The 24,170-nt window shown below is 45.3% G+C and overlaps 1 protein-coding gene across 1 annotated transcript in view; it reads left to right on the forward strand.

The window, feature by feature from the left end:
* Positions 1-24,170, forward strand: part of ATP2C2 (ATPase secretory pathway Ca2+ transporting 2) — a 37,705-nt gene that overhangs the window by 400 nt on the left and 13,135 nt on the right. Inside the window, exons 2-15 of the mRNA XM_035117919.3 lie at positions 9,295-9,405; positions 10,474-10,590; positions 11,745-11,834; positions 12,273-12,308; positions 12,405-12,466; positions 14,024-14,132; positions 14,799-14,948; positions 16,080-16,148; positions 16,262-16,337; positions 17,187-17,253; positions 20,730-20,854; positions 21,835-21,932; positions 22,762-22,863; positions 23,670-23,759. Coding sequence (XP_034973810.1) covers positions 9,295-9,405; positions 10,474-10,590; positions 11,745-11,834; positions 12,273-12,308; positions 12,405-12,466; positions 14,024-14,132; positions 14,799-14,948; positions 16,080-16,148; positions 16,262-16,337; positions 17,187-17,253; positions 20,730-20,854; positions 21,835-21,932; positions 22,762-22,863; positions 23,670-23,759 — 1,302 coding nt within the window. The remainder of the gene's footprint in view (positions 1-9,294; positions 9,406-10,473; positions 10,591-11,744; positions 11,835-12,272; positions 12,309-12,404; positions 12,467-14,023; positions 14,133-14,798; positions 14,949-16,079; positions 16,149-16,261; positions 16,338-17,186; positions 17,254-20,729; positions 20,855-21,834; positions 21,933-22,761; positions 22,864-23,669; positions 23,760-24,170) is intronic.

Genomic DNA, 24,170 nt, shown 5'->3' on the forward strand with positions numbered 1-24,170 from the left:
GTGGTCCTAACTTTTGGAATCCCTTGCCCCTTTTCTCTCTCTCTTTTAAAAAGCTTTAAAACCTCCCCCCCTTTCCCTTCCCTTTACTTTTTTACTTTGCTGGTTGCACTTTGCTGTTTGCTGAGGACACTGCTCCCCGTCTTACAGAGCAAGCTGCTCTGTACAGAGCCAGACCCATGGCTTCATCTAGCTCAGTATTGTCAGCACTGACTTGCAGGCGCTCCCAATGATTTTAGGCAGGGGATCTCTCCAAGCCCTACATGGAGATGTCAGGAATTGAACCCGGGACCTTCTGCATGCAAAGCAGATGCTCCACCACTGCGCTACGGCTCTTTCCCAATTTTCACATAGCCAAAGGTGTCACTCTATACACGCTTAGTATTTATTGAGTGATAATGGTTGCCCAATACAAAAATCAGTTTCCAGGTGGCTTAAAAAGAGGATAAAAACACAGAGGCTGGGGTGGGGAGAAAAGGTTGCACCCAATTTCAAGGGTTGTATCATGCTCGGAGTAGACCCACTGACATTAATGGCCATGGTCAGCCACGTTGTCTTTAAATATAAATTAGCATATGCACACCTGTGCCATAGGATTTGTGCTTAGAGACCTTTATCCACCTTTAAAAATGCTTCTGTGGACTTTCCAAGTTTCCTTGCAGACATAGCTCAAGGGGTGGCTATTCCTGCCTTCCTTTCCTGCTTTCTTGCATTGTGCAAAACTTCAGTAATATTTTTTTAAAAGAAGCACTTAACTCTTGCAATGCACTTTCAAGTGTTTAAGGTGCTTCACACACTTGGCCTAGATGCCCTCCGTACGCCAACCCTGCAAGGCAGCATTTGCTGGGAGTTGATCGGCAAAGTGTGCTGCAATGTAAATCAGTATTTATTATCTCGACCTATATTGCAGGTGGGGGGACTGGGACTGAGAAAGTGGAAAGGGTGGGGTAGGGGAGAGAGAGATTTGCCTTAAGGCTCCTTGGGAGCTCATGGCCAAGGTGGGATTCAAACTGGACACTTCCCAATTTTCAACTCAGTCTCTTACCTGCTCCATTGCAACATGTATTTGGCCACATACATACCATTCTTTTAAAGCGTATGATCTCCCCCTAAAAAGAACTCTGGGAACTGTGATTTACTAAGAGTGCTGGGAACAGTATATCCTGTGAGGGGTATACTACAGTTCCCAAGATTCTTTGGACAAAGTGGTGTGCTTTAAATGTATGTTCAGCCTCATCAATCTGCCTCCCACCAGACACTTTACGGATAAGAGCCAAGGGCACTTGAAGATTCTGCACTTCTGCTCAGTTCTCCAGTTAAGGGTTAATCCCTGAGCTCAAGACTCCCCTATCCCAGCTACAATTTTTTGTATTCCTTTCCCTTGCGACAGCCTGGCCTGGATCGTGCAGGAGGGTGTGCTAGTAGTAACAGTTTATGCTTCTTAAGAATGCTTAATCTCCCAGTGGATCTGACAGAACAGCTTTTACAGAACAAATACCTTCGCCCATATTTTCTATCCCAGCAGGCAGTTAAAGGGACACTTGGAACAGGAGTGTTGTGCTAGCATTGGAACTCTCCCTCCCTCAGCTCAGTTATTTAAAGTCTAGGGACCTGGGAAAAGAAGGGTGCTGAAAATTCAAGGGATATACTATTCCCCTTATTATTTTACTGGTGGTGAGGAATCCATTTCTTTGGAAGATTTATACAAAATGGGGAACCTCAGGCCCCCATCTTAAACTTCAGGCCAAATGCCTCTCTAAGCTGGTCCTCAGAGCTCTTCCTAAAATCCCTGTAGCATTTTTAGAATTGCAAGAAGACTGCGCCAGAAGTTTAATATCCTGCTGAAGAGGCAACCCTCTGAGTTTGCTGAAGAAGCAAGCTGTATTTGAGAATGCCCAAGAACCCCCAGTTAGAGGCAGCATTCTTTCCCAGTGCAAGAGCCACACCCTCTTCCACCAGGCAACATCCCCCACCGGCCTTGCTTTGCACCATCCTTGAATGTTTTTGCCTGGCTGGAAAGTGTCTTTGAACTCTCAGAACACCTCTTGCTTGCCTGGATGGAAGACAAGGAGGGGCATGAGAGTGTGCATAGAACCTAGCCTATGGTTACCAAGGCAACATTTACATCTGTTGCTCCACCCACTTTTGTATTTGGCTACACCCACTACCTGCATGTGGCCAGAAGGGAATGCGAACCTCAGGTTGCAAATCCCTGATTTATGCTATACTTGCCATTCTAAAGATTCTCTAAGTCTATGGGGTTTACAACAATTTGCAAGTACCAAAGCAACATCTCATAGAACTGCAGTGCTGTAGCATTGAAAGGCACCTCAAGGTCCCTATCCCAACTCCAGCCAATTGCAGGAAATTCACTCCCACATACTCTCTTGTATACACACACACACACACACACACACACACACACACACACACATGCACCCACCCACCCACCCACACACATATGCACCAGAGAAGGAGCCGCTGCAGAGAGCTTCCTCCCCCACCAAGCACCAAACAGAATGATTTTAATATCTCATCAGGTGGCGCTGTGGTCTAAACCACCGAGCCTCTTGGGCTTGCTGATCAGAAGGTTGGCGGTTCGAATCCCTGCGACGGGGTGGGCTCCCATTGCTCTGTCCCACCTCCTGCCAACCTAGCAGTTTGAAAGCATGCCAGTGCAAGTAGATAGACAGTTATCGCTGCAACAGGAAGGTAAACGGCATTTCCGTGTACACTGGCACTCATCACGGTCCTCTGTGCCAGTAGCACTTTAGTCATGCTGGCCACATGATCCCGAAAACTGTCTGTGGACAAACGCCGGCTCCCTCGGCCTGAAAGTGAGATGAGCGCCGCAACCCAATAGCTGCCTTTGACTGGACTTAACCATCCAGGGGTCCTTTACCTTTACCTAATATCTCATATTAGGTGAATATGAGGTGAATATTATATTATCTCATATTAGGTGAATATGACCCAGGTGGCGCTGTGGTTAAACCACTGAGCCTAGGGCTTGCTGATCAGAAGGTCGGCGGTTCGAATCCCTGTGACGGGGTGAGCTCCCGTTGCTTGGTCCCAGCTCCTGCCAACCTAGCAGTTCAAAAGCACCTCAAAATGCAAGTAGATAAATAGGAACCGCTACAGCGGGAAGGTAAACGGCGTTTCCATGTGCTGCTCTGGTTTGCCAGAAGCGGCTTTGTCATGCTGGGCACATGACCTGGAAGCTATACGCCGGCTCCCTCGGCCAATAATGCGAGATGAGCGCGCAACCCCAGAGTCGGTCACGACTGGACCTAATGGTCAGGGGTCCCTTTACCTTTACCTTTAATATCTCATAGCTGGGGTCACTTAAAGGCAGGCATCCCCAAACTTGGCCCTCCATCATAGCTGCCAAGTTTTCCCTTTTCTCGCGAGGAAGCCTATTCAGCATAATGGAATATCCCTTTAAAAAAGGGATAACTTGGCAGTTATGCCCTCCATATGTTTTGGGACTACAACTCCCATCATCCCTAGCTAACAGGATCAGTGGTCAGGGATGATGAGAATTGTAGTCCCAAGACATCTGGAGGGCTGAGTTTGGGGGTGCCTGCTTAAAGGCCTCAAAGCGACTATTGACAAGAAGTGCAAAGCAAGCAGAGCCATCAAGAAAACACAACACAACAATGCATTAAGGTTAAGCAATGCACAGGCAGCATCACCCAGGCCCCCCCCCAGTGGTCTATGGCATTAGATACCCCTATTGATTTTTGTCTTCTTATTGCTCTTTTAATTTCTTAGGCTGTATTTCATTGTGCCACAATTTGAATTCCGTGGAATGCAAATCGTATTATGAAAAAATGCAATCCAAGCAGTAAAAGGAGCAATAAAAAGCCAATTAAGAATCCTGCAGCATCCAGTACAGCCCATTAGAGTTGTTACAATGGGCAGAAAAATCATTAAGCAGGTCCACCAAGACCCTCAGCAATTTTCAAGTGGTCTTTGGGAAACCAGTTTGGGAACCGCTCACCCAAGGCATGTGTAATCATGCTCACAACAAAATAGGAACAGCGTGTCGCCTGAGACAGGTACCAGAAATTAAAATCTTCCCCTTGCCAAACCATCATGTATTTTTTTAATAATAACCCTCTCTTGGCCCTAGTTGATGAGATGCAAAGTCCAGTCAGTGGCCACTAACTGCTGGAACAGAACTTGGGAGGCTTGTATTTCCAAGCCCGCATGATGCCGTCTCAGGGGAGTTTCTCTCTAAAACACATACACACACAGCCTCAGTTTTGCCATCTGTAAAATGGGAATAGGGACATAACTCACAGGCTGTGAGAACAAAGTGAAGATGGTAAAGAAGTGTTTGCATTCTTCGTAAATTATTAGGATGAGACCAGCCTGTGTGCTCACTCAGTCAAAAGGATAAAGCAGTCAATGGCTACTAGCCACAATGACTTTTTTCCTTTTCTTTTCTTTTCAAATATTTTTATTGATTTTATACATATAAAGACATAACGCACTTATGCAAAAGTGCAAACAACATATATTTACAATAGAATATTACACACCATGTCAATACATAAATCTTCCTTTTAACTTTCTTCTACCTTTCCAACCCTTGTTTCTGGGACTTTCCCAGGTCCCTCCTTACTGATTTCCTTTTCAAATCGGCTTTAGCAGTTCTTACTCATTACTTTAAGTATTTTCCATAGCTATCCCATCTTCTTTACCTCAATCAAGTAAATTAAAATCATTTATCTAATTTTCCTCTCTCCTTCTTTCCTCCCTAATGCCTTAACAGCAAAAAAGTTTCCCATAGATATTCAAATTCTTATACATCAAAATATTTCCCTAAATACACTTTAAACTTCTTCCAGTCTTCTTCCACCGTCTCCTCAGCTTGGTCTCGGAGTCTTCCTGTCAGTTCCGCGAGTTCCATAAAGTCCATCATCTTCATTTGCCAATCTTCTATAGTTGGTAATTCAGTTTTCTTCCAGTGTTTCGCAATTAAGATCCTTGCTGCCGTAGTAGCATACATAAAGAAGGTAACATCTTTTCTGGGGATTTCTTCCCCTATTATTCCTAGTAAAAAGGCTTCTGGTTTTTTTTCAAAAATGTATTTTTCAATACTTTCTTCAATTCATTGTAAATCATTTCCCCACAATGACTTTTTTTCTACCTCTGTGGCTGGTGGCAGTATGTCTCTGGGAGCCAACTGCTGAGAACTGCAGGTGGGGGGGAGTTGCTCTGGCGCTTAGATCTTGCTTGTGGGCTTCCCATGGTTGGCCACTGTGAGATAAAGGCTGAGAGTTTGTGCTGAAAAACAGCAGAGCTTGGGCAAACAATGTACCACATATGTGATGCATAATCTCCAAAAGTATGTGGACGGGCATGTTGCATTCATTTCCTTGCTTTTGGTATGCACTCTCACAAAGTTACTAGTCCATGCCATTTTCTAAAATCCTCTGTTTCTATAATACTTCAGGTATAGGTTTATGACAGCAATGGCATATACCATGTTGTATCCTTCAAATTTTAGGAGGGCTTCCCCCCCTATATGTTATCATTCTTGTATGATAGTTTGTATACCCCAGTTCTCTGTGTTCTTTCATTTTGTTTTATATAAACTGGATAGAAATTAAACAAGGGTGCAGATTTGGAATATGTTGTTCTGCTTTTTACTAGGCTTCCCAGTTGCTTACATCAGATATTTTGGCATGGGGATCTGGAGGTAGAGCCCTCTGGGTCAGGGGGAGAGCTGAGAACAAAAGCTGTCTATTACCCTCCCCTCAAGAGTTTTGAGAGGGAGGGAAAAAATGATATTCCCTCTTTTTCTTTTTGATAACAGTCTGCAATGAATGAAAGAAAGAAAATATATGTTCAGGGCTACCTACTATGGCAAGGGGAAGGGAGAGGAGCAATGGAAATCACTGTTTCCCACCCAAAGATGAATCAAAGTTATAAGCATCTCTTGGTCCTGAGAATCCCTCAAGGAAACGCTCATATATATCCAAACTGTGAGGACTAGAGACTTGCTTTTCAAGACAAACAAGCCAAAGTTCTTGAGATCCTCCAGAATCCTGATTCCTGCACACTGCGCCCAATTTTTCTGCTTGCCAGGCAGGCTCATAGCAGGGTAGAATAAACACAGCTGTTCTCCTGACTTCGTTTTAAAACATCTCTTGTTTCGTAAGAAACACCCAATGCCTGCCAGGCCTGCCAACTTTGCTAGGGTAAACTAATGGTTTTATTTCCTCCTGGTGTACCTGTGCTAAGCGTCATGGTGGTTGTTGGTTTTTTTTTACTATGTTTAACGTGTCTTTCTTGTAAAAAGGAAAAGGAAAAAAAAAAGAGGCAAAGTCTGGAAAAGGGCACCGGGACCCAAGATTTAAATGCAAACATGCCAGCTTCGCTGCCTCTGTTTCCTGGTCTTATTAGGTTGCTCTTCTGCCTGCTTGGCTTGCTTTGCCATCAACAATAACTAAGCCACTTATCCTGGAACCACTTCAGAAGAGGTTTTTTAAGGGCAGTGCCTGCCTTGAATCGCAAAATCGCAGGGCAGTAATCCTGTTTCCTTCTCAGAAGATTAGAGCAGGGATGGGTAACCTGTGGCTCTCCAGAGGCTGCTGGACAGCTGTATAAAAAGGGCCTGCTGGATCAGGCCAGTGGCCCATCTAGTCCAGCATCCTGTTCTCACAGTGGCCAACCAGATGATGGTGGGAAACCAGCAAGTTGGACATGAGCACAACAGCACTTCTGCCCTAGTTCAGTTCCCAGCAACTGGTATTGAGAGGCACAGTGAAGGAAGAACATATTGTGATTTTATGTTTTAGCCACCCTGAGACCTGCGGGTATAAGAAAGTATATTATTATTATTATTATTATTATTATTATTATTATTATTATATTTTTGGCCATCGTAGCTAGTAGCTTTTGATAGCCTTGTCTACCATGAATTTATCCAATCCTCTTTTAAAGTTTAGGGGGCCATCGCTGCCTCCTGCGGCAGTGAGTTCCATTGCTTCACTATGTGCTGCGTGAAGAAGTATTCCCTTCTATCTTTCTTCATGGCCTTATGGCCAAGACCCAAATTTCATTAAGCCATTCTTTCCAAGACAAGAATAATATAGCTTTCCAATTTTGAGCCAATGACAATTTTGCAGCTGTTAACAGATAGAAGGTACGCTTTCTGTGGTTTTTAACTCGGCTGCCGTTGTTGCGCTGTTTTAATTGTACATCATCTTGAGACTATTTTGCAGAAGGCAATTAGTAAATTAATGCTCGTGATAAACTACTCCTCGATGTTCCATTGGGTGGCAATGGAACAATTGCTCTAGAACCACTTTCTGCTCCTTGGCATAGAATCTTATAACGCTAGACAATCTAATGTTGGAAGATTCTGGACAGATTTTTTAAAAGTAACTTTTCACATAAGTGCATGAAATGTGGAACTCGCTCCCACAAGAGGCAGTGGTGGCCACCAACTTGGATGGGTTTAAAAGAGGATTAGACAAATTCATGGAGGGGGAGGATGCTAGAAGTGGCCACTAGCAATGATGGCTGTGCTCTGCCTCAACGGTCAGAGGCAGCAATGCTTTCAAATACCAGTTGCTGGAAACCACAGGAGGGGAGAGTGTTCTTGCGCTCATAACCTGCTTGAGAGTTTCCCACAGGCAACTGGGTGGCCATTGAGGGAACAGGAAGCTGGACTAGATGGACCATTGGTCTGATCCAGCAAGTTCCTCATGTGTTTTTAATAATGATATATATATTAATCAAAATTGCCCAGTAGGCAGCAAACCATTTCAGTCCAGAAATACTAAATAGAGATATTGAGAAGCCTCCGTGGAGCAGAGACTTGGCTGGCTTTCCAGGATTAAAGCTGCTTCCCTTCCCACCCCAAGCAATCAATTCATGTCCTCCACAGGGATGTCTTTTATTTCCTGTTGATAAGGTTGTGCTCTGAAATCTCAAAAAAGAAAGAAAAAGAAAAAAAGAATCCTCTGGGAAGTCAATGAAAAGAGACCGGCTTTACAATCCATATGTGTGTGTGCTCCTTCCAGCTATAAAAATCACTGGAATTCTGGAGTAGGAAACTTCTTTGCTTCTTTGCTTTAGACCTTTCTATAAAGAGTTTTTACTGTGGCACTCAAAGCGATGTTGGAAATCATGTTTTATTGTTCCTATCCTCTCACTTTCTCTTTTCTTCCTCTTCCCCTTGGTGTTGAAATATTTTTCTTTCTTCTGTGCTCAGCCTTGTTTCCTTTTTAACATTTTCCATTAACAGTATCTTAACAGTACAGTAGAAGGGTGGGGAACCTATGACCCTTCGGATCTTGCTGGACTACAATTCCCATTGCCCCTGATTATTGGTGGTGGGTGATGGGAGTTGTAGTCCAACAACATCCAGAGGGCCACTGGTTTCCCGCTCCTGGTGCAGTGAGTTCTATAACTGTGGCAACAAACCCTCTCCCATATTAGAGCTCTGATTTACTGTGTGTGCCTTTTGCCCTATTTCTTCCCCCTTAATAAGTTCCTGTGTGAGCTAGTTCATTAGAGCAAATGGGGCACTGCCCCTCTTACCTTACTTGCCTGCCCAGGGATTGGCACTGCTTGTCACCTTCCTCCTCCTTAATCTCAGTTTTGTCCTTGTACAGCTGAGCAGGGAGGCAGACGATGGCGACAAAACTAGAATTAGTCTGTTATGCCCATCATTGGCTCTGACTATACCCACTTTGGGGCTCTCTGCCTTACCAGGCCCAAAGGAGCCACCACTGTTAGCATGGTCACTTAAGCAAGATGAGTAGAACACAGAGGGAAAAGTCCTGATAACACATTACTGAGCAAAAACTGTGTGTAATTTGAGGAGAAATGAATGGAGGTTTTGTCTTTCTTAGTTCAAGCCTCATATGTACATAGCAGGGAGACATTCAACCAAATACACAGAGTAAAAACTCCCTTCGGAGTCAATCGGGGCACATGCTACCTCAGCAAACATCATGGCATTCTGTCTAGTTGCTAAGCAACACTTCCACCAGCCCGCCTCTTAGCTAGTGGCCTTTAACACTAACAGAATTAACTATTAAGTTACAAACTGGATGATACCTGCTGTGGCACTTCCAACAAGAAGTATAGAAGGAAGAGCCTTAGACATGCCAGGGATCACCTGATGTTCCAGTCAATAAGGCACGTATGTGTGATCTAGGCCTGAGCCCATTTTCCACTGTTCCCCCACTTAAATTTCTGGTTTAAATGGTTGTAGACAGTCTCATCTCTTCCTCTTTCTTCACCACCTAACATTTTATTTGCATTATGTAGCCTGAAGAAGAATCTGAACTGAAGTCAGTGGAAGAAGAGAAAGAGGTTACGGCCCTTCCTCCCAAAGAGGCTTGCAAACGCCATGCAGAAGAGCTGGCAAAAATGTTACAGGTAAGAGCCATAAAACCACAACAGAGACTTTTGAGAAACACTTCAGAAGAAAGAGGTGCAAGTTAGAATCATCTCCTTGTCTCTTGTCTTGACATGTGTTCCTGAAATGATCTAATATTCACAATATTTTCACAATGCTGCCTGCCATTGGAAAAGCTATGATGAGGTTAGAGAGTGTCGGCAAACGTGCTTAGCTTCTCAGGGTAACTGTGTCAGCAAAAGACCTCTGACAAGCCGTTGCTGTTTCAACTGCATCAGAGCATCCAGACAGGTGACAGTTTCTGCAGGAGGGGGGGCGGCGGCATGGGAGTCATTGGCCCCATTTATTTATTTTTACAATTGGCATGAATTAACTAGGAAAAGTCAAGGGAGTTGTTGTTGTTATTTACTAGTGGGGAGCACCCAGTGCTATCCAGGAATATGTAGAAACCAGCAAATAATGTGTCGGTTGTGAGCTTGGACCCATCACTCCAAAAATGGGCAAAGTCCTGTTGCGGTCTGCCATCTTGATTCAAAATGGCGGCCAGCAGCCAAACATCAACAGTGACTGCTGCCTCCACATCAGGAACCCTTGTATTGAAATTGGTGACAATATCTTTGAGAGGCAAACAAACCTATAGAGCAGACAGACAGATGGATGGACAGACAAACCACTTTCCAAAATATATAGTAGAGTATTACATTTATATCTCACCTGTCCTTCAAGGAGTTCAAGGTGACATTTGTTAGCTCTCTCCTTCCCTACTAGCCACACATTCAAACCCCTAAATATAGGTAGATTTTTATGCTGGTATTATGAACCCAGCAACTCCCAGCAGTAAGGGGCTTCCTAGTTATGGAGCAGATGTGTTTGGATATGTCCCTCGTCTCTGAGGGAACTTAAAGAGTGCAGAGGGGTGTGTGTTTGTGTGTGAAACCTTGGAGAGAAAGAGAGAGAAAGTGGTTGGCAGAGGAAGAAGGGAGAAAGAGGGTGCCCCACTCACCCCAACATATTACCCGAGGGAACTTTAAAAAGATTCCCCACCCCTGCTTTATGTTGTTTTTTAAAATACACTGTTGTCTCTTCAGGTTGATATACAGAAGGGACTGTCTGAAGTGTCAGTGCTTCACCGAAGGATCAAGCATGGCTGGAATGAATTTGTAATAGATAATAAGCAGCCAGTGTGGAAGAAATATCTAGACCAGGTAAAGAACGGGAATGCTAGTGGCTAGCGGCAAAGGGTTTTGTGGATCATTGGATCGTTGGGTGTATGTACCCTGTCTCTTTCTCCAGGGTTATGTTGAGTAATAACGTTCAATTTAAAACAAATATGTACATCTGGCATAGGAGTGGGTGTGTATATACACACACAATTACCAGGACGTTTTCCTGCTCAAGCTCCCTTCAAATGGTCCAAGATGCTAATCTAACCAGCCCAGACGTTTGTTTGACACGATTAATGTAGCCTGCAGATCCGTGGAGGCTGGTTCTTTAGGGCACTTTGGACACCGCCCCAGCAGCCTTGGCCTGCCTCCACCTGCCTGCAGTCATAACCAGTCCGGGTTGCTGCTTATTGGACTTCTCCTCCTTAGTCTTAGTATTGCCATGAAAGAACTTAGCAGGGAGGAGATGGGGACAAAGCTGGAATTAGTTGGCTCTGCCTGTCTTTGGCTCTGGCGCCCCCTCCTGCTGACCTCCCGCCCCAGGAGAGTGATGGAGCTTAGCTACACTCTCCATTCACTGAGCTCTACCTTAGCCACCTGCCAGCTGCTGTCTCTTTTATCCAAGCTCCGCCCCCTGACCCACAAGTCAGTGCCCCTCACCTTTGATGCTCTGGGGACATGCCAGTGGTCAGAATGCTAGGGCAGGGGCAACAAAGCCTTTTCAGCCTGAGGCCTGCATCATTCTCCTCCAGGAGCTGCAGAGCAGTGGTGGGCGGAGCCAGAGGCACACGTGGGTGGAGCAAAAAAATGTAAAAGTTTACCTTTGTGTAATAGGCTAGTTTTTACTCACAGGTGTGTATCCCCCTTTATCCTTCATACAGACAAGGCAGAGGCATTATCTGAGTTCAAGGGGTCATTCTAGTCAGTCAAAAGCATTCCAGGAGGGTGCAAAGCCAGTGCAGTGAGGGGTATGGCCTGTGGAGAGTTCTGAGGGCCAGACAGAGAGAGTTGGAGAGTCCTATTTCAGCCCAGGCTTGAGGTTCCTTACTCAAGCATGAAGTGAAACTGCTTGGATCAAGCAGAGATTATTAGTTCTGGGCATGAATTGTGTGACAACTTTACTCCCACTGTGAATGGCAAAAAACAAACAAACCTTACTTCAGTCAAAGGAATTTCTCCTCCTTCTTTCCCTTTAGTTTAAGAACCCCCTGATCCTTTTGCTGCTGGCCTCTGCTTTAGTAAGTGTGGTCACTAAAGAATACGAAGATGCCGTGAGTATTGCAATGGTACGTGATCTGTTTTCTTTGGAGTCCTCATTCTTGGAGACATCAGAACTAAGGGACTATTTTCAACTGTACTGAATAGGGGAGAAGAAAGGGGGGATCAGGTTTCTAGGGGGTGAAGAGAACCACTCATCAACTGATTTCTCTAGGTTAGGGGTGGGGTACCTTTTGGGGGGTAAAGGGTCCCAGTGGAAGACTGCGGGGGGGGGGCTGCATCTCACTCCAAACCTACACCCTTAATAAACACAGTCTCTTTCTCTTAAGCACACACAGAGAGTTATTTCCCTTAAAATCTTAGTAATTCTGTTCAAGTTTCACATTTTTATTTGTTTGTTTTCAGTTTGCCTAGTTTCCATGTATGCCTGAAATAAATATCCAGTCTCCACTGGCATGTGACGTTACGCTGTCTTTGTTTATCCACCCCCATTTTTATTTTTTTAGGCTGTCATCATCGTGGTGACTGTGGCCTTCATCCAGGTACAACCTTTTCTGATAACTGACCATTGTGGGTTCTCACCCATTCAGACAAAAAAAACCCCGTGCACTGACAGCGATGTGCTTCTTTTCTCGCAGGAGCACCGCTCTGAGAAATCTCTGGAGGAACTCAACAAGTTAGTCCCGCCAGAGTGTAACTGGTAAGCTTTTAAAGCATCCACACATTTTAAACCTTTGGTGTAGCACTAGCCAGATGCCTTCTTCGTGAATGTATGGAGGCACAAAATGCTTGTGTGTGTTTGAGGGGTGATGGTTACAATTGCAGGAGAACCCCTACCTCTGCCCCCCACCTGGAGCTGATACTCACACTTCCAATTTACAACTGTGCAGGTTAGCCTCCCTACTATAGGAGAAGCAGATCAGGGCTTAAAGAGGAGAGGGAGAGAGAGAGAGAGAGGGAGGGAGAGTTAGTTTGCTTGCTGGCTTGCTTGCTCAGGGTAAACCTGTGTCTTTACAAATGATAAAAATATCCTTTATTTGCCTATTGGTCATTTGTGCTTTATTTTACCGTGTGTGTTGAAATGTTTATAAATGTTCAGTTCTGGAACTGATGTTCATTTCCTTCTTCACCAGAAGGACAAATACCTGCTCCAGCCTTGCCAAAGCAAATATGTAGTACCTTTTAGTGGTTTTAATTATTATGTCCAAAGGGGTGGCGTATTTGTCTTCCAAGGTCAGAGAACACTTTGATCATTTCCCCCACTTTCCCTTGTTCCTTCCACACCCAGGGACACTTTTTAGAAAGAAAGTCACCAAATTTCTTGAGGCCACATGCCATTGGTGGGCAGGGCCAGGAGCAAAAGTGGGTGGAGCAACAAATGTTTTAACAGATCCAAACAGTCTGGGAACTATTTTTAACCATTTTTGTATGTGGAATTGTTTTTAAATGTTTTTAATATAACAACAACAACAACAACAACAACAACAACAACAAATTATAATAAATTTAAATAAATTTGTAGACCCGCTTCATAGCCCAAAGCCATCAAAGTGGCCTACTAGATAAAAAAACAAAATAAAGCACAAATAGACAAGTTTTAAACGCAATGAAAGCACTTCAGCAAACTCTACAAACAATAGAAAGGTATTTGCAAATTCTAAAAACGGTAACACAATATACAGTGGTACCTCGGATTATGAACTTAATCCGTTCCGGAAGTCCGTTGTTAAACCGAAGCTGTTCTTAAACCGAGGCACGCTTTCCCTAATGAGGCCTCCTGCCGGTGCCCTTCCACCGTTCAACTTCCATTTTTAGACCGAGGTAAAGTTTGCAAACTGGGACACTACTTCCAGTTTTGCAGCGTTCGTAAACCGAATTGTTCGTAAACGGAACTGTTCTTAAACCAAGGTACCACTGTACTACATTATCTGTCTCATTGTCCACTATTTAACATAAGCTATGCAACTTGTTGCATTACATATGTAACTTATATTCATTTCAATGTCGACTCCAAAGCAATGTTAAAAAACATCATTAGTTACAGTACATGTTGTTTGTGAACTTACTGTAAAAACAACTTCCTGACTACAGACAAACATACAAGCGGTAGCAATTTCTGCTTCCCCTTCTGTTGCCATTGGAGGGGTCTGACATCCCTGGCCACCGCAATGCATCTTCTCCACAAACCCTTTGGCAGCTCTGCTTTGCTCATACGATGCCATTTCTTTGTATTTATCTCCTTGTGGGGGGATACTAGCATGAGAGAGGGGAAACTGCAGGTTCTTCTTGCTCGAGAGCTTGTTCCCGGCGACATTGTGTGCCTTTCTATGGGAGACAGGGTTCCGGCAGACGTCAGGCTCGTAGAGGTAAGGGATGGATGATGGAACAGTACCATGTGCATTCCATAACTGGGTGCTCCCATTATGAAACTCAGTGTAAAATTAAACATGCCATCTCGTGATTCAGTTTTTATGCTTCTGAAGCTTTGACAGAGGACAAGTGCATCCATCCTCACAAAACCCATTTCCACTCATAGCTGCCCGTACACTTTGGGCACTTTCCGAAGCCCTTCTCTGCTTGACCCTGTCATAGGAGATGCGGTGGCTGGCAACCAGAGACAGGGCCTTCTTGGTGGTGGGACCCAGATTGCAGAATGCTCTCCCCAGAGAATCTCACCTGGTACTTACTCTGTGCTAGGCAAAGACTAATGATGCTCATTAGGTGTGTTGAGAAAACCCTATGAAAAGATGCAATTGTGTGTTTGATGACATCAAGACAATTTTTGCGGGGTGTTTTCGTAGGACGGAATCATGTGACTGCTTTTGGGGGGGGGCAGCATTCTATTGATGCTTGCATGGGGGGTGGATATGTGGAAATAAGTGAAAACCGTGCCAATCTGCACATGCTCTAGTTCCAGAATTAACTGTATCAAATCTTCAAGTTAAACTTTAATGAATGAGGAATGGGAGCGTAGCACCAAAACAGGAAAGGGATGGAATTCACGGGAGTCCATTTATCCACTGTTTTGTCAGGTTACAGATCTCTTAGTGGACGAATCCAGTTTCACGGGGGAAGCAGAGCCCTGCAGTAAGAACGATGGTATCTTAGCAGAAGCTGGAGACCTGATGACCCTCACCAATGTTGCATTCATGGGAACTCTAGTACGATACGGCAAAGGAAAAGTGAGTGGTAAATAACCTCCTTTTGCTAGCTGTAAGTAGCCCATCATTAGGCAATGATACATAAGCTTGTTGTATGTGCTGGCAGCAGCAAATCTAAACCTGCGTGCTCCTGATATTTTCCATGCAGTTACAATCCAGCACTTTTTGAATGTTGCTGTGCAAAGGCACAAGGGACGTGGGTGTTGCTGTGGGTTAAACCACAGAGCCTAGGGCTTGCCAATCAGAAGGTTGGTGGTTCGAATCCCTGCGACAGGGTGAGCTCCCGTTGCCCGGTCCCTGCTCCTGCTCCTGCCAACCTAGCAGTTCAAAAGCATGAAGTGCAAGTAGATAAATAGGTACCGCTACAACAGGAAGGTAAACAGAGTTTCCGTGCGCTGCTCTGGTTCGCCAGAAGCGGCTTAGTCATGCTGGCCACATTACCCGGAAGCTGTACGCTGGCTCCCTTGGCCAGTAAAGCGAGATGAGCACTGCAACCCCAGAGTCGGTCATGACTGGACCTTTATGCAAAGGCACACACACAAAAACAACAAATTCAAGATGTGCCCACAACAAAGGAAGTCATGTGACATGAGAATACTGGCCCACCTGTCAAAGTAGCCCATTAGGGGTTGGCTGTTCGCCTATATGGCTAATATCAGCTTTGTGGAGCTGTTTAAGGCCACATTCATACCATATGTTTAAAGCGATATGATACCACTTTAAACAATTGTGGCTTCCCGCAAAGAGGAGCTGCAGTTTGTTAAGGGTGCTGAGAGTTGTTAGGAGACCCCCTATTCCCCACCCCTACAGATCTACAAGCCCTCCTCACTCTGGGAAATAGCAGTTCTGTAAGGGGACTTCCTAACCCAGACTTCCTCTTTAACTATTAAGGAGCTATCATCACCCGAAAGATACAGATCATCTTCCTGACTTTGCATCTCTTGTAATGGGAAAAAGGTGAATGTGTATTAAACCAAGCTTTAACTATGGTTTATTGACTGTAGTTAACATTAATCATGGCTTGGCATTATGTACAAACCAGGTCGTTGTGTCTCCAGCTGTCATTCAGGGGAAAGTTTTTCAACTCTGGGGAATACCATCAAAATCTAAGGAAAAAGGCAACTTATTCTTTGCGTTCTTCTGCTTGTTCAGGGCATTGTCATTGGAACAGGTGAAAACTCACAGTTTGGGGAGGTGTTCAAAATGATGCAAGAAGAAGAGGTGAGAAGAGGTCCGGGGGAAAGTGGGCCAAGTTCTTAGTAGGGTAACATGCATAGGGTTCTATTTCAAGAGGGTTTTTCTTTCTTCCCTTTGCTGTCAATTAATGCATCAAGACCCCCAAGACTCCACTCCAGAAAAACATGGACAAACTGGGGAAACAGCTGACTCTCATTTCATTTGGCATCATTGGTGAGTTTTGCGAAATACTTTAAACCCCCTCCCTATTAATGACCTATTGCATATTTTAAGAACTAGATCCTGCTTATCAGAAGGGACCATCATTTTGGGAGAGACTCGCTATGTGTGTAGCAGGAACAGGGAAGAAATTTGACTCAGATCGGATTTCAAGGCAAAGTTACTTACTGGTAATCTGTGCAACTGAAACACAGCTGTCCTTCAAAATTCACAGCTCTCTGAATTTTGCAGTGCAATTCTCTAGCCAAGTCATGCGTACAAAAATGCAGTTACGAGGGCAAATTATCCATATGCTGGTGAAATAACATGGTTTTTAAATTATTATTTGGGTAAAATTGCTTGCAAAAGTACGTACCTTAGGCAAAATTGCACTTTAAAATGTGTACGTGGAGAGAGATTTGTGCCACAATGCTGAGGACTTTAGAAACAAAGAAGCCCCAAACCTGTACAGAAATGTGGAGAACCAAAATTAAGGCTGAGAAAATACAAAATGGACAGTTTCACCCATCCCTAGAGTATAGATTTGTACAGTAGAAGCCTGGAGTTAGGCTGTGAAAATGTGACTGCCCTAAGGTCCCAACACACTAACCCAGGGTTTCCCAAACTTTGGTCTCCAGCTGTTTTGGAACTACAACTCCCATCTAGCAGGACCAGTGGTCAGGGATGATGGGAATTGTAGATCTAAAACAGCTGGAGACCCAGGTTTGGGAAACCCTGCTCTAACCACTACACCACACTGACCTTAGTTTGTACTAAGTCCTTGTGCATTTTCATGTTCACGTATGTACCTGAACATGCCTGTGGTGCCATCAAGATAGCATCTGTGTTTTCCTCTCCTGCAAGGTTTACTTATGCTGATTGGCTGGTTGCAGGGGAAGCATCTTCTTGGCATGTTCACCATTGGAGTGAGGTAAGAGCTGGAAGGACATTTTATTGTCACAGTAGAAGAACAGAACAGAATGCAAACATGCTGATCAAAAACATTCTAGTGTATATTTCCTGCCTATCTCTAGATTGAGCAGGGGTGGGGAACCTTAGGATCTGGGGGCCAATTGTGGCTTTGCAGGCTTCGCTATCTGGCTCAAGGACTCTCACCAAGCCATATACCTCCTTGGCCCTCCTTGAGAGTTTTTGCCTGACTGGAATGTGCCCTTGAACTAGGCCTCTTGCTTCTCTGGCTGGAGGTTAGAGAGGGGTGAGTGTAGAAACTACCCTAGAAATTACATTCATTTCTCCACCTGCATTTCCTTCTGCTTAATAATAATAATAATAATAACCATTTATTTATTTATTTATTTATTTCGTTATATCCCGCCCATCTGGCTGGGTTTCCCTAGCCACTCTGGGCGGCTTACAACAGAAAAATGAAATAAAACAATTAAACACTAAAAGCCTCCCTAAACAGGGCTGCCTTCAGATGTCTTCTAAAAATCTGGTAGCTGTTTTTCTCTTTGACATCTGATGGGAGGGCGTTCCACAGGGCAGGCGCCACCACCGAGAAGGCCCTCTGCCTGGTTCCCTGCAACTTGGCTTCTTGCAACGAGGGAACCGTCAGAAGGCCGTCAGTACTGGACCTCAGTGTCTGGGCAGAATGATGGGGGCAGAACGATGCTTGTCCTTTGCATGTGGCCCAACTCTGTGATAGATAGATAGGTAGACGGACAGACAGATAGACACACATACGATATTTCCTTTTTTAAAAAATGACTTTTGATTACGTTGTACAAAGGGTAACGCAGGTGGATTCTGGAAAGAGATTAGTTTGTAACCAGAGCCCTCTCCAGGTGTTTAGGAGAGCATGTGAGGACTCAAACTGTATAGGGGCCATTGCCCCATTCCCTACCCCTTAAATTCTGCTGCCTGCAGTGACTGCTTCAATCTGTCACATGGACTGGCCAGTCCTGTAAGACAGCCAGTCTAGAAACCCAATCTTCTAGCTGCTCAGGCCTCTGAACAAGGGTGTTGAGGGGCTGTAGCTCAGCAGGAAGGCCCCTGATCTGCATGGAGGAAGCCTCAAACTCTGAACAGCAAATCTCCCCACTGCCCACTGGCGGAGGAAAGGGGGGGCGGGGGGAGCGCACCGCCCCTAGCACCATCGGGGAGGGGGGTACCATCGTGGCCAAACACCCCAGACACGTGCCGCATACCACTGCACCGGGAGCCAGGCCCCCGCAGGCAGCGCGTCACGCCCCTGCGGGCAGTGTGCCATGACCCTGGGGTGTGCATCTCACCCCCGGGATGTGTGCCAGCCATGCCCTTGCCTGCTCTCCACCTCTGGTGTTGGAGCGTGCAGCTTCGCCACTGCCACTGCCCTAAAAGAAAAAAACATCCATTCCACATAATGCTTTGGAAACTCCCCAACAAGGTGATTGAACTATCAGAATCTGATGCAACCATTTTTGTCAGCAGCAGTGGAGAGAGAGCTCTTCAAGCAGGACAAATGGTAGCACCAGAACCCAAGAGTTTAATCCCTGTAGCTGTTGAGCTTCATAAGCACTTGTGCATGTGCTGATGACGGGATGGGTGGACACAGCATGCCCACCCTTCCCCACCAATATACCTGCCACGAAACATTTGCTTCTCTCTGTGCAAATATTAACCTTGCTGGCCATATCTCCCTTGTTGTTTGAAGGCTGGCATTGTACATCCTTATAGTTTGCATGGCAGGCCGCCTTCTTATCAAATGACATGCGCCACCTGTTCAAGTATCTGGAAAAGGGATCCCTTGGCATCAGAGGATTGCAATGTTTGTATTACTGCCTGGCGGCACGATAAAAGCAATGTGTGGGAAAGTCGATACAGATAAAGAGAAATGGTTGAGGACTTGGAAAGGAAAAGGTTTAGGCTAGGTATAGAAACAATAAATAATAAATAGATTGGAGTCCTTGGAGAGTTGAGAAAATCAAATGAAGAAGATTCCAAGAGCTCTGGCCAGGTAGTAGATTAATTTTTAGAAAGTTTTAAATTGAGAATAATAAGACAAAATTCCAGTAGCAATCCAGTTCTGGTACGCTTTGACCTTGAAAATATGAAACTAGAGCTGATGAAGAATAAACCGAAACAGGGCCTTGTCCTGGGATTTCTAAAAACTGGATTGCTACTGGAATTTGTCTTATTATTCTCAATTTAAAACTTTCTAAAAATTAATCTACTACCTGGCCAGAGCTCTTGGAATCTTCTTCATTAGGTATAGAAACAAGGCAGGCAAGTATCAATGGAGGGTAGACGCTGTTGAATAAAAGTAACACTAAAGTGGACCAGCCAGAGTTGTCTTCTTTTCCTGCACAGTCCCTCTGTCCCTTGAGGGCTATGAATGTTGCCTTGCTCTGTATTCTCTTGTTCACCAATATTTGCGCCTGAAGCATAGATCAGGGCTTTGTCAGTGGTGGCACAAAGGCTACAGAGCTCTCCACCAACAGACCTCCATCTGACCCCTACACTTCTGTGTTTTGATGGCAGGCAGAAAAGTATTTTCATACTAGTCCAGGGATAGGGAACCTCCAGCTTGTGAGCCAGATCTGATTGGCTAGACCCTGGAATCCAGACCCTGGTGCTTTTTGGAGGCCACGCCTCGTTCTCTGCACTGACTGACTGATGTCTCACTTGCTCTGTTCACAATTGCCATAGCAGGCAAAGCAAAGTGTACTGAGTGAGTGTGTGAGAGATGGGGGAGGAAGGGAGGGGGAGAGAGAGAGAGAATGGGTTGTGCATGTCCCACTGATATAAAGCTCTGACTATTTTCTCCCAAAATAATGTGGCCCTTGGGTGGGGCAGGGGTAAGGTCCCCCACCCCTATGATGGAAAACCTTTCCTTCCTCTGTTATACATAAAAAGCTCAGGGTCATACAATACAATGGATTGGCCAGAGATTTAGGACAGAAAAAAGAGAGAGTACTTCAGAGTCAACATACAAAGAAATTGGACCAATTGGTTAAGCCCAAATGAGGCTTTGCATTCTGCATTCTGCAAAGCTGGCACCAGACTGCAAACAGCTCTGCCTCCGATGGACGTCTGCAAAGCTCCACTGGGCATAGGAACAAAGGAAGCAGCCTTCCATGTGGAGATGATTGCTCCCTTGAGCTCAGTGAATTGTCCACACTGACTGGCAGCGGCTCTCCAGGGTGTCAGACAAGGGCCTCTCCCAGCCTTACTTGGAGATGCCAGGGACTGGACGTGGGGCCTTCTGCAGATGCTTTAGTGTCCTTCCTGCAACGGAGCCAAGAGCTCAAGTGTTGAAAGAAGCACCCAGGGCCCATGAAAAGGCAGGTCTTAATGTGTTTCAGCATCAGGGCCCTGGAGCAAGTTGATGCTTGCATATACTTCCTTGCAGGAGTTAGTGAGGATGGTGGTGTGTAACACCAGTGGTAAATGATTCTGTGTGTGCAGCTTAGCGGTGGCTGCAATCCCAGAGGGCCTCCCCATCGTGGTCACGGTGACCTTAGTCCTGGGCGTCTTGAGGATGGCCAAGAAACGAGTCATTGTGAAGAAGCTGCCAATTGTAGAAACTCTAGGTAAGAGCACCGCGCGCATGAAGGCGGGTCATGGGGTGGGTGGGTGGGTGTAGAGCAGGCATGTCAAACCTGCGGCCCTCCAGATGTTTTGGACTACAATTCCCATTTTCCCCAACCACTGGTCCTGCTAGCTAGGGATCATGGGAGTTGTAGGCCAAAACATCTGGAGGGCCGCAGGTTTGACATGCCTGGTGTAGAGCCTTCCAAAACTGGATTTGCTATCTCTGTGGCTGATTCCACTGTCATTGTTTCCACCCCTTCATTTAATGTGAGGGAGGCGTTTCCCTTACTCTCTCATAATACTAGAACTTTGGGTATTCTAATGAAGCTGAATGTTGGAATATTCGGAGCAGGCAAATGAAAATACTTCTGCACACAGCACATAGTTAAACTGCGGAATTCAGTCCCATAAAGAGCAGTGGTGGCCATCAATTTGGATGGCTTTAGAAGACTATTAGATAATTTCAATGGCTACTAAGCATGGCGGTTCTACCTCCACTGTTGGAAGCAGTATATGCTCTAGATTCTAGTTTTCAGGGAATCACAGGTGCAGGGATTGTTGTTGCGCTCAGATCCTGCTTGCAGGCTTCCCATGATCATCTGATGTTGGAGTAGATTGGCCCAGGGCCGGCCCTACGGCCAGGCTGGGTGGCGCAGGGCAGCTGCGCCCACGGCAACCGCGCTGTGCCTGCCCGCCTGCCGGCCGCGCAGCAGCACCTGTGGCAACCGCCCTGCGCGCTGCGCCCACCCGCCCACCGTGCTGGGAAATGGGGCGGGAGGGCGCCGGACGGATCCGGCGCACCACGGCGCCAGGGGCGCTTAAGACGGCCCTGGATTGGCCTTTGGTCTAATCCAGCAGGTCTCTTCTTCGGTTCTTATCCAGTTCATGTGAATGCTTAGCAGCATGCACGCACGCCACGCACACACACACACGCCTGTGAGCGCAACCTCCGTTCTGACAAATCCTCCTTTCTCCTCAGGCTGTTGCAATGTTATCTGCTCTGATAAAACCGGGACCTTGACAGCCAATGAAATGACTGTCACTCAGCTCGTCACCTCGGATGGATTCAAGGCAGAGGTACAGTCAGCGGATGTGCGGTTTGGACAAAGTTGTCAGTTGTATACAAGACAACTCTGAACCTATAAGCCTCCTTGGTTGATAGCACTCTGATCTTGTCTTTTTATAAGATGATAAGGGTAGCAATGTGCTTTTAAAAAGTTTCAGTGCTGTTTTAAGTAGGGTTACTGATTTGTTTTTGGTTGCTTTTTTTTTTAGAAAATACTTTCATTTGTCATGTGTTTTCAGTTGCCTATGATTTATGCTGTGAAATGTCTTGGGTCCTGCATGAGGAGAGAGGCAGAATATAAAATAAATAAAATGAATATTAATTTGATTTATTTGTTGCCTAATCCAAAACATCTCTAGTAACTGACATACATAATTTAAAACAACCGTCGAGCTTAATAATAAAGCAACAGTGCCCCCCTCCAAAAAAAATGTAACACAGAAAGAGCAATAAGCATAATAATAATAATAATAATAATAATAATCTACTCTCAAATGCTTGAGGGAACAATCATGCCTTAATATGGCACCCAAGGATGTTAATGTCAGTACCAGATGGGCCTTGATAAGGAGAGTATTCCATAGATGGGGAGGCCAAAACTGGAAGATAAAACCCTCTCCCTTATTATCACTCATAAACCCATAATTTTCACTTCCAGTGGGCTACTGATTCACTTCGCCAATTAACTTCAATCCATAAATGCCGGTATTTCTGCCCGCTTTCCTTAACAAGATATCAATGTCTCTGAATGTACCCTCCTCTTTCCGACATTAAATAATGTCAGCTGGCCACAGAGTTGGATCTCCTCTGCAGGTGTCTTCTGGATTTCTGTTCTTCCAGGTGAGCGGGGTTGGATACAACAGAGAAGGAGATGTGTGTCTCTTACCCTCCAGAGAAGTCATCAAAGAATTTTCAAACATCTCTGTGGGGAAATTAGTGGAGGTAAGTTATTTGCCGGGGTTATTATTATTTTGTAGGAGGAGCAGAATAGACATGATGGGCTAGACAAGAGACAGGGCAAGACTTCTGGTGTTGAGGGAAGAGGGGTGGGCAACCTTTTGGCTGCTGAAGGCAATCATGCCTTGGCAGTAACTGGGGCGGCAGTTGCATATTGGCAAGCAGTGATAGGTGGGAGTCAAATTAGGTGGGACCACCCCTTCTCTCTCTCTCTGTGACTCCCCCTTTCTCTCCCTACCCACTGAGCTGATACGGAACAGACAGATCACTCTTGGCAGATGTCTAACCTGATCACTTGCAGGGGGCTTTGGAATTTAATTTATTATATGTGGATTATTTATACATATATACAACCTGAGTGTATGCAGCATTAACACCCCAAGAGGGCCTTGCTTCCCCCCTAGCCAGAGTCTTAGATTCTAACAGAATCTCTCTTTCCCTCTCTCCAGCTTGCTGTTTTTCTTGTAGCTCACATCACTCCAAACTCTCTGTTCTCAGCTCTGTCTTTGTCTTTCTAACTACCCGTGAATGGGGGGGGGGAGATACCCATTTACTGTCTCACACAGATCCACTTCCTTTGTTCCCTTAATAACCCAGGCAATCGACCCGCCTTATATTTTAACACTCGCTGGAGCCAGAGGTTAGAAGGGTCTCTGCATGCAGCCTACTCAACCCAGACCCCCAAATACATCACACTTGCAAACGAGCAAACTCTGAGCCCAGGGCTTAAGCATAACAGTCATTTGATTCATTTCCCCAACAAATGTCACAAAGAGGCAAATCTCTTTCAGGCTGGCTGTGTTGCCAACAATGCAATCATCAGGAAGACGACTGTGATGGGGCAGCCAACTGAAGGGGCCCTGATAGCCCTGGCAATGAAGGTAGGGTGGCTGCTGCAAGCCCCACGTGCTTATTAAGTTTTAGATTTAATCGGCTCTGTTTAATTTGTAATGGCTTAGCAAGGTTGCCAAAAAATGAAGGTAGGATTTAGTCTTCAACTGATCCGGTAGGGTATCTTACCATGGTTGCCAAAAATGAGAAAGAGAATTTAGGATTCAGCTGAACTCCCCATTTATCAACAGCAGAATTGAAGCAGAATTATAGTATTATAAACCCAAGGCAGCCAGAGAGCAACCTGACCTAGTGATCTTGGCAGTGATCCTCAAAACTAAATAAGTGTAAGGAAATGTGCCCAGTGGAAATATTTATTCCAGCCTCCTCCTTGGAGCATGTCACACAGTAAAAGTGGTTTTCCTTCATCTCCTTGATATAGGTCTTGCATTGGGCAAGCT

The sequence above is a fragment of the Zootoca vivipara genome, chromosome 6 (genome assembly GCF_965207765.1).
Source record: "Zootoca vivipara chromosome 6, rZooViv2.hap1.1, whole genome shotgun sequence".
Taxonomy (NCBI): Eukaryota; Metazoa; Chordata; class Lepidosauria; order Squamata; family Lacertidae; genus Zootoca; species Zootoca vivipara.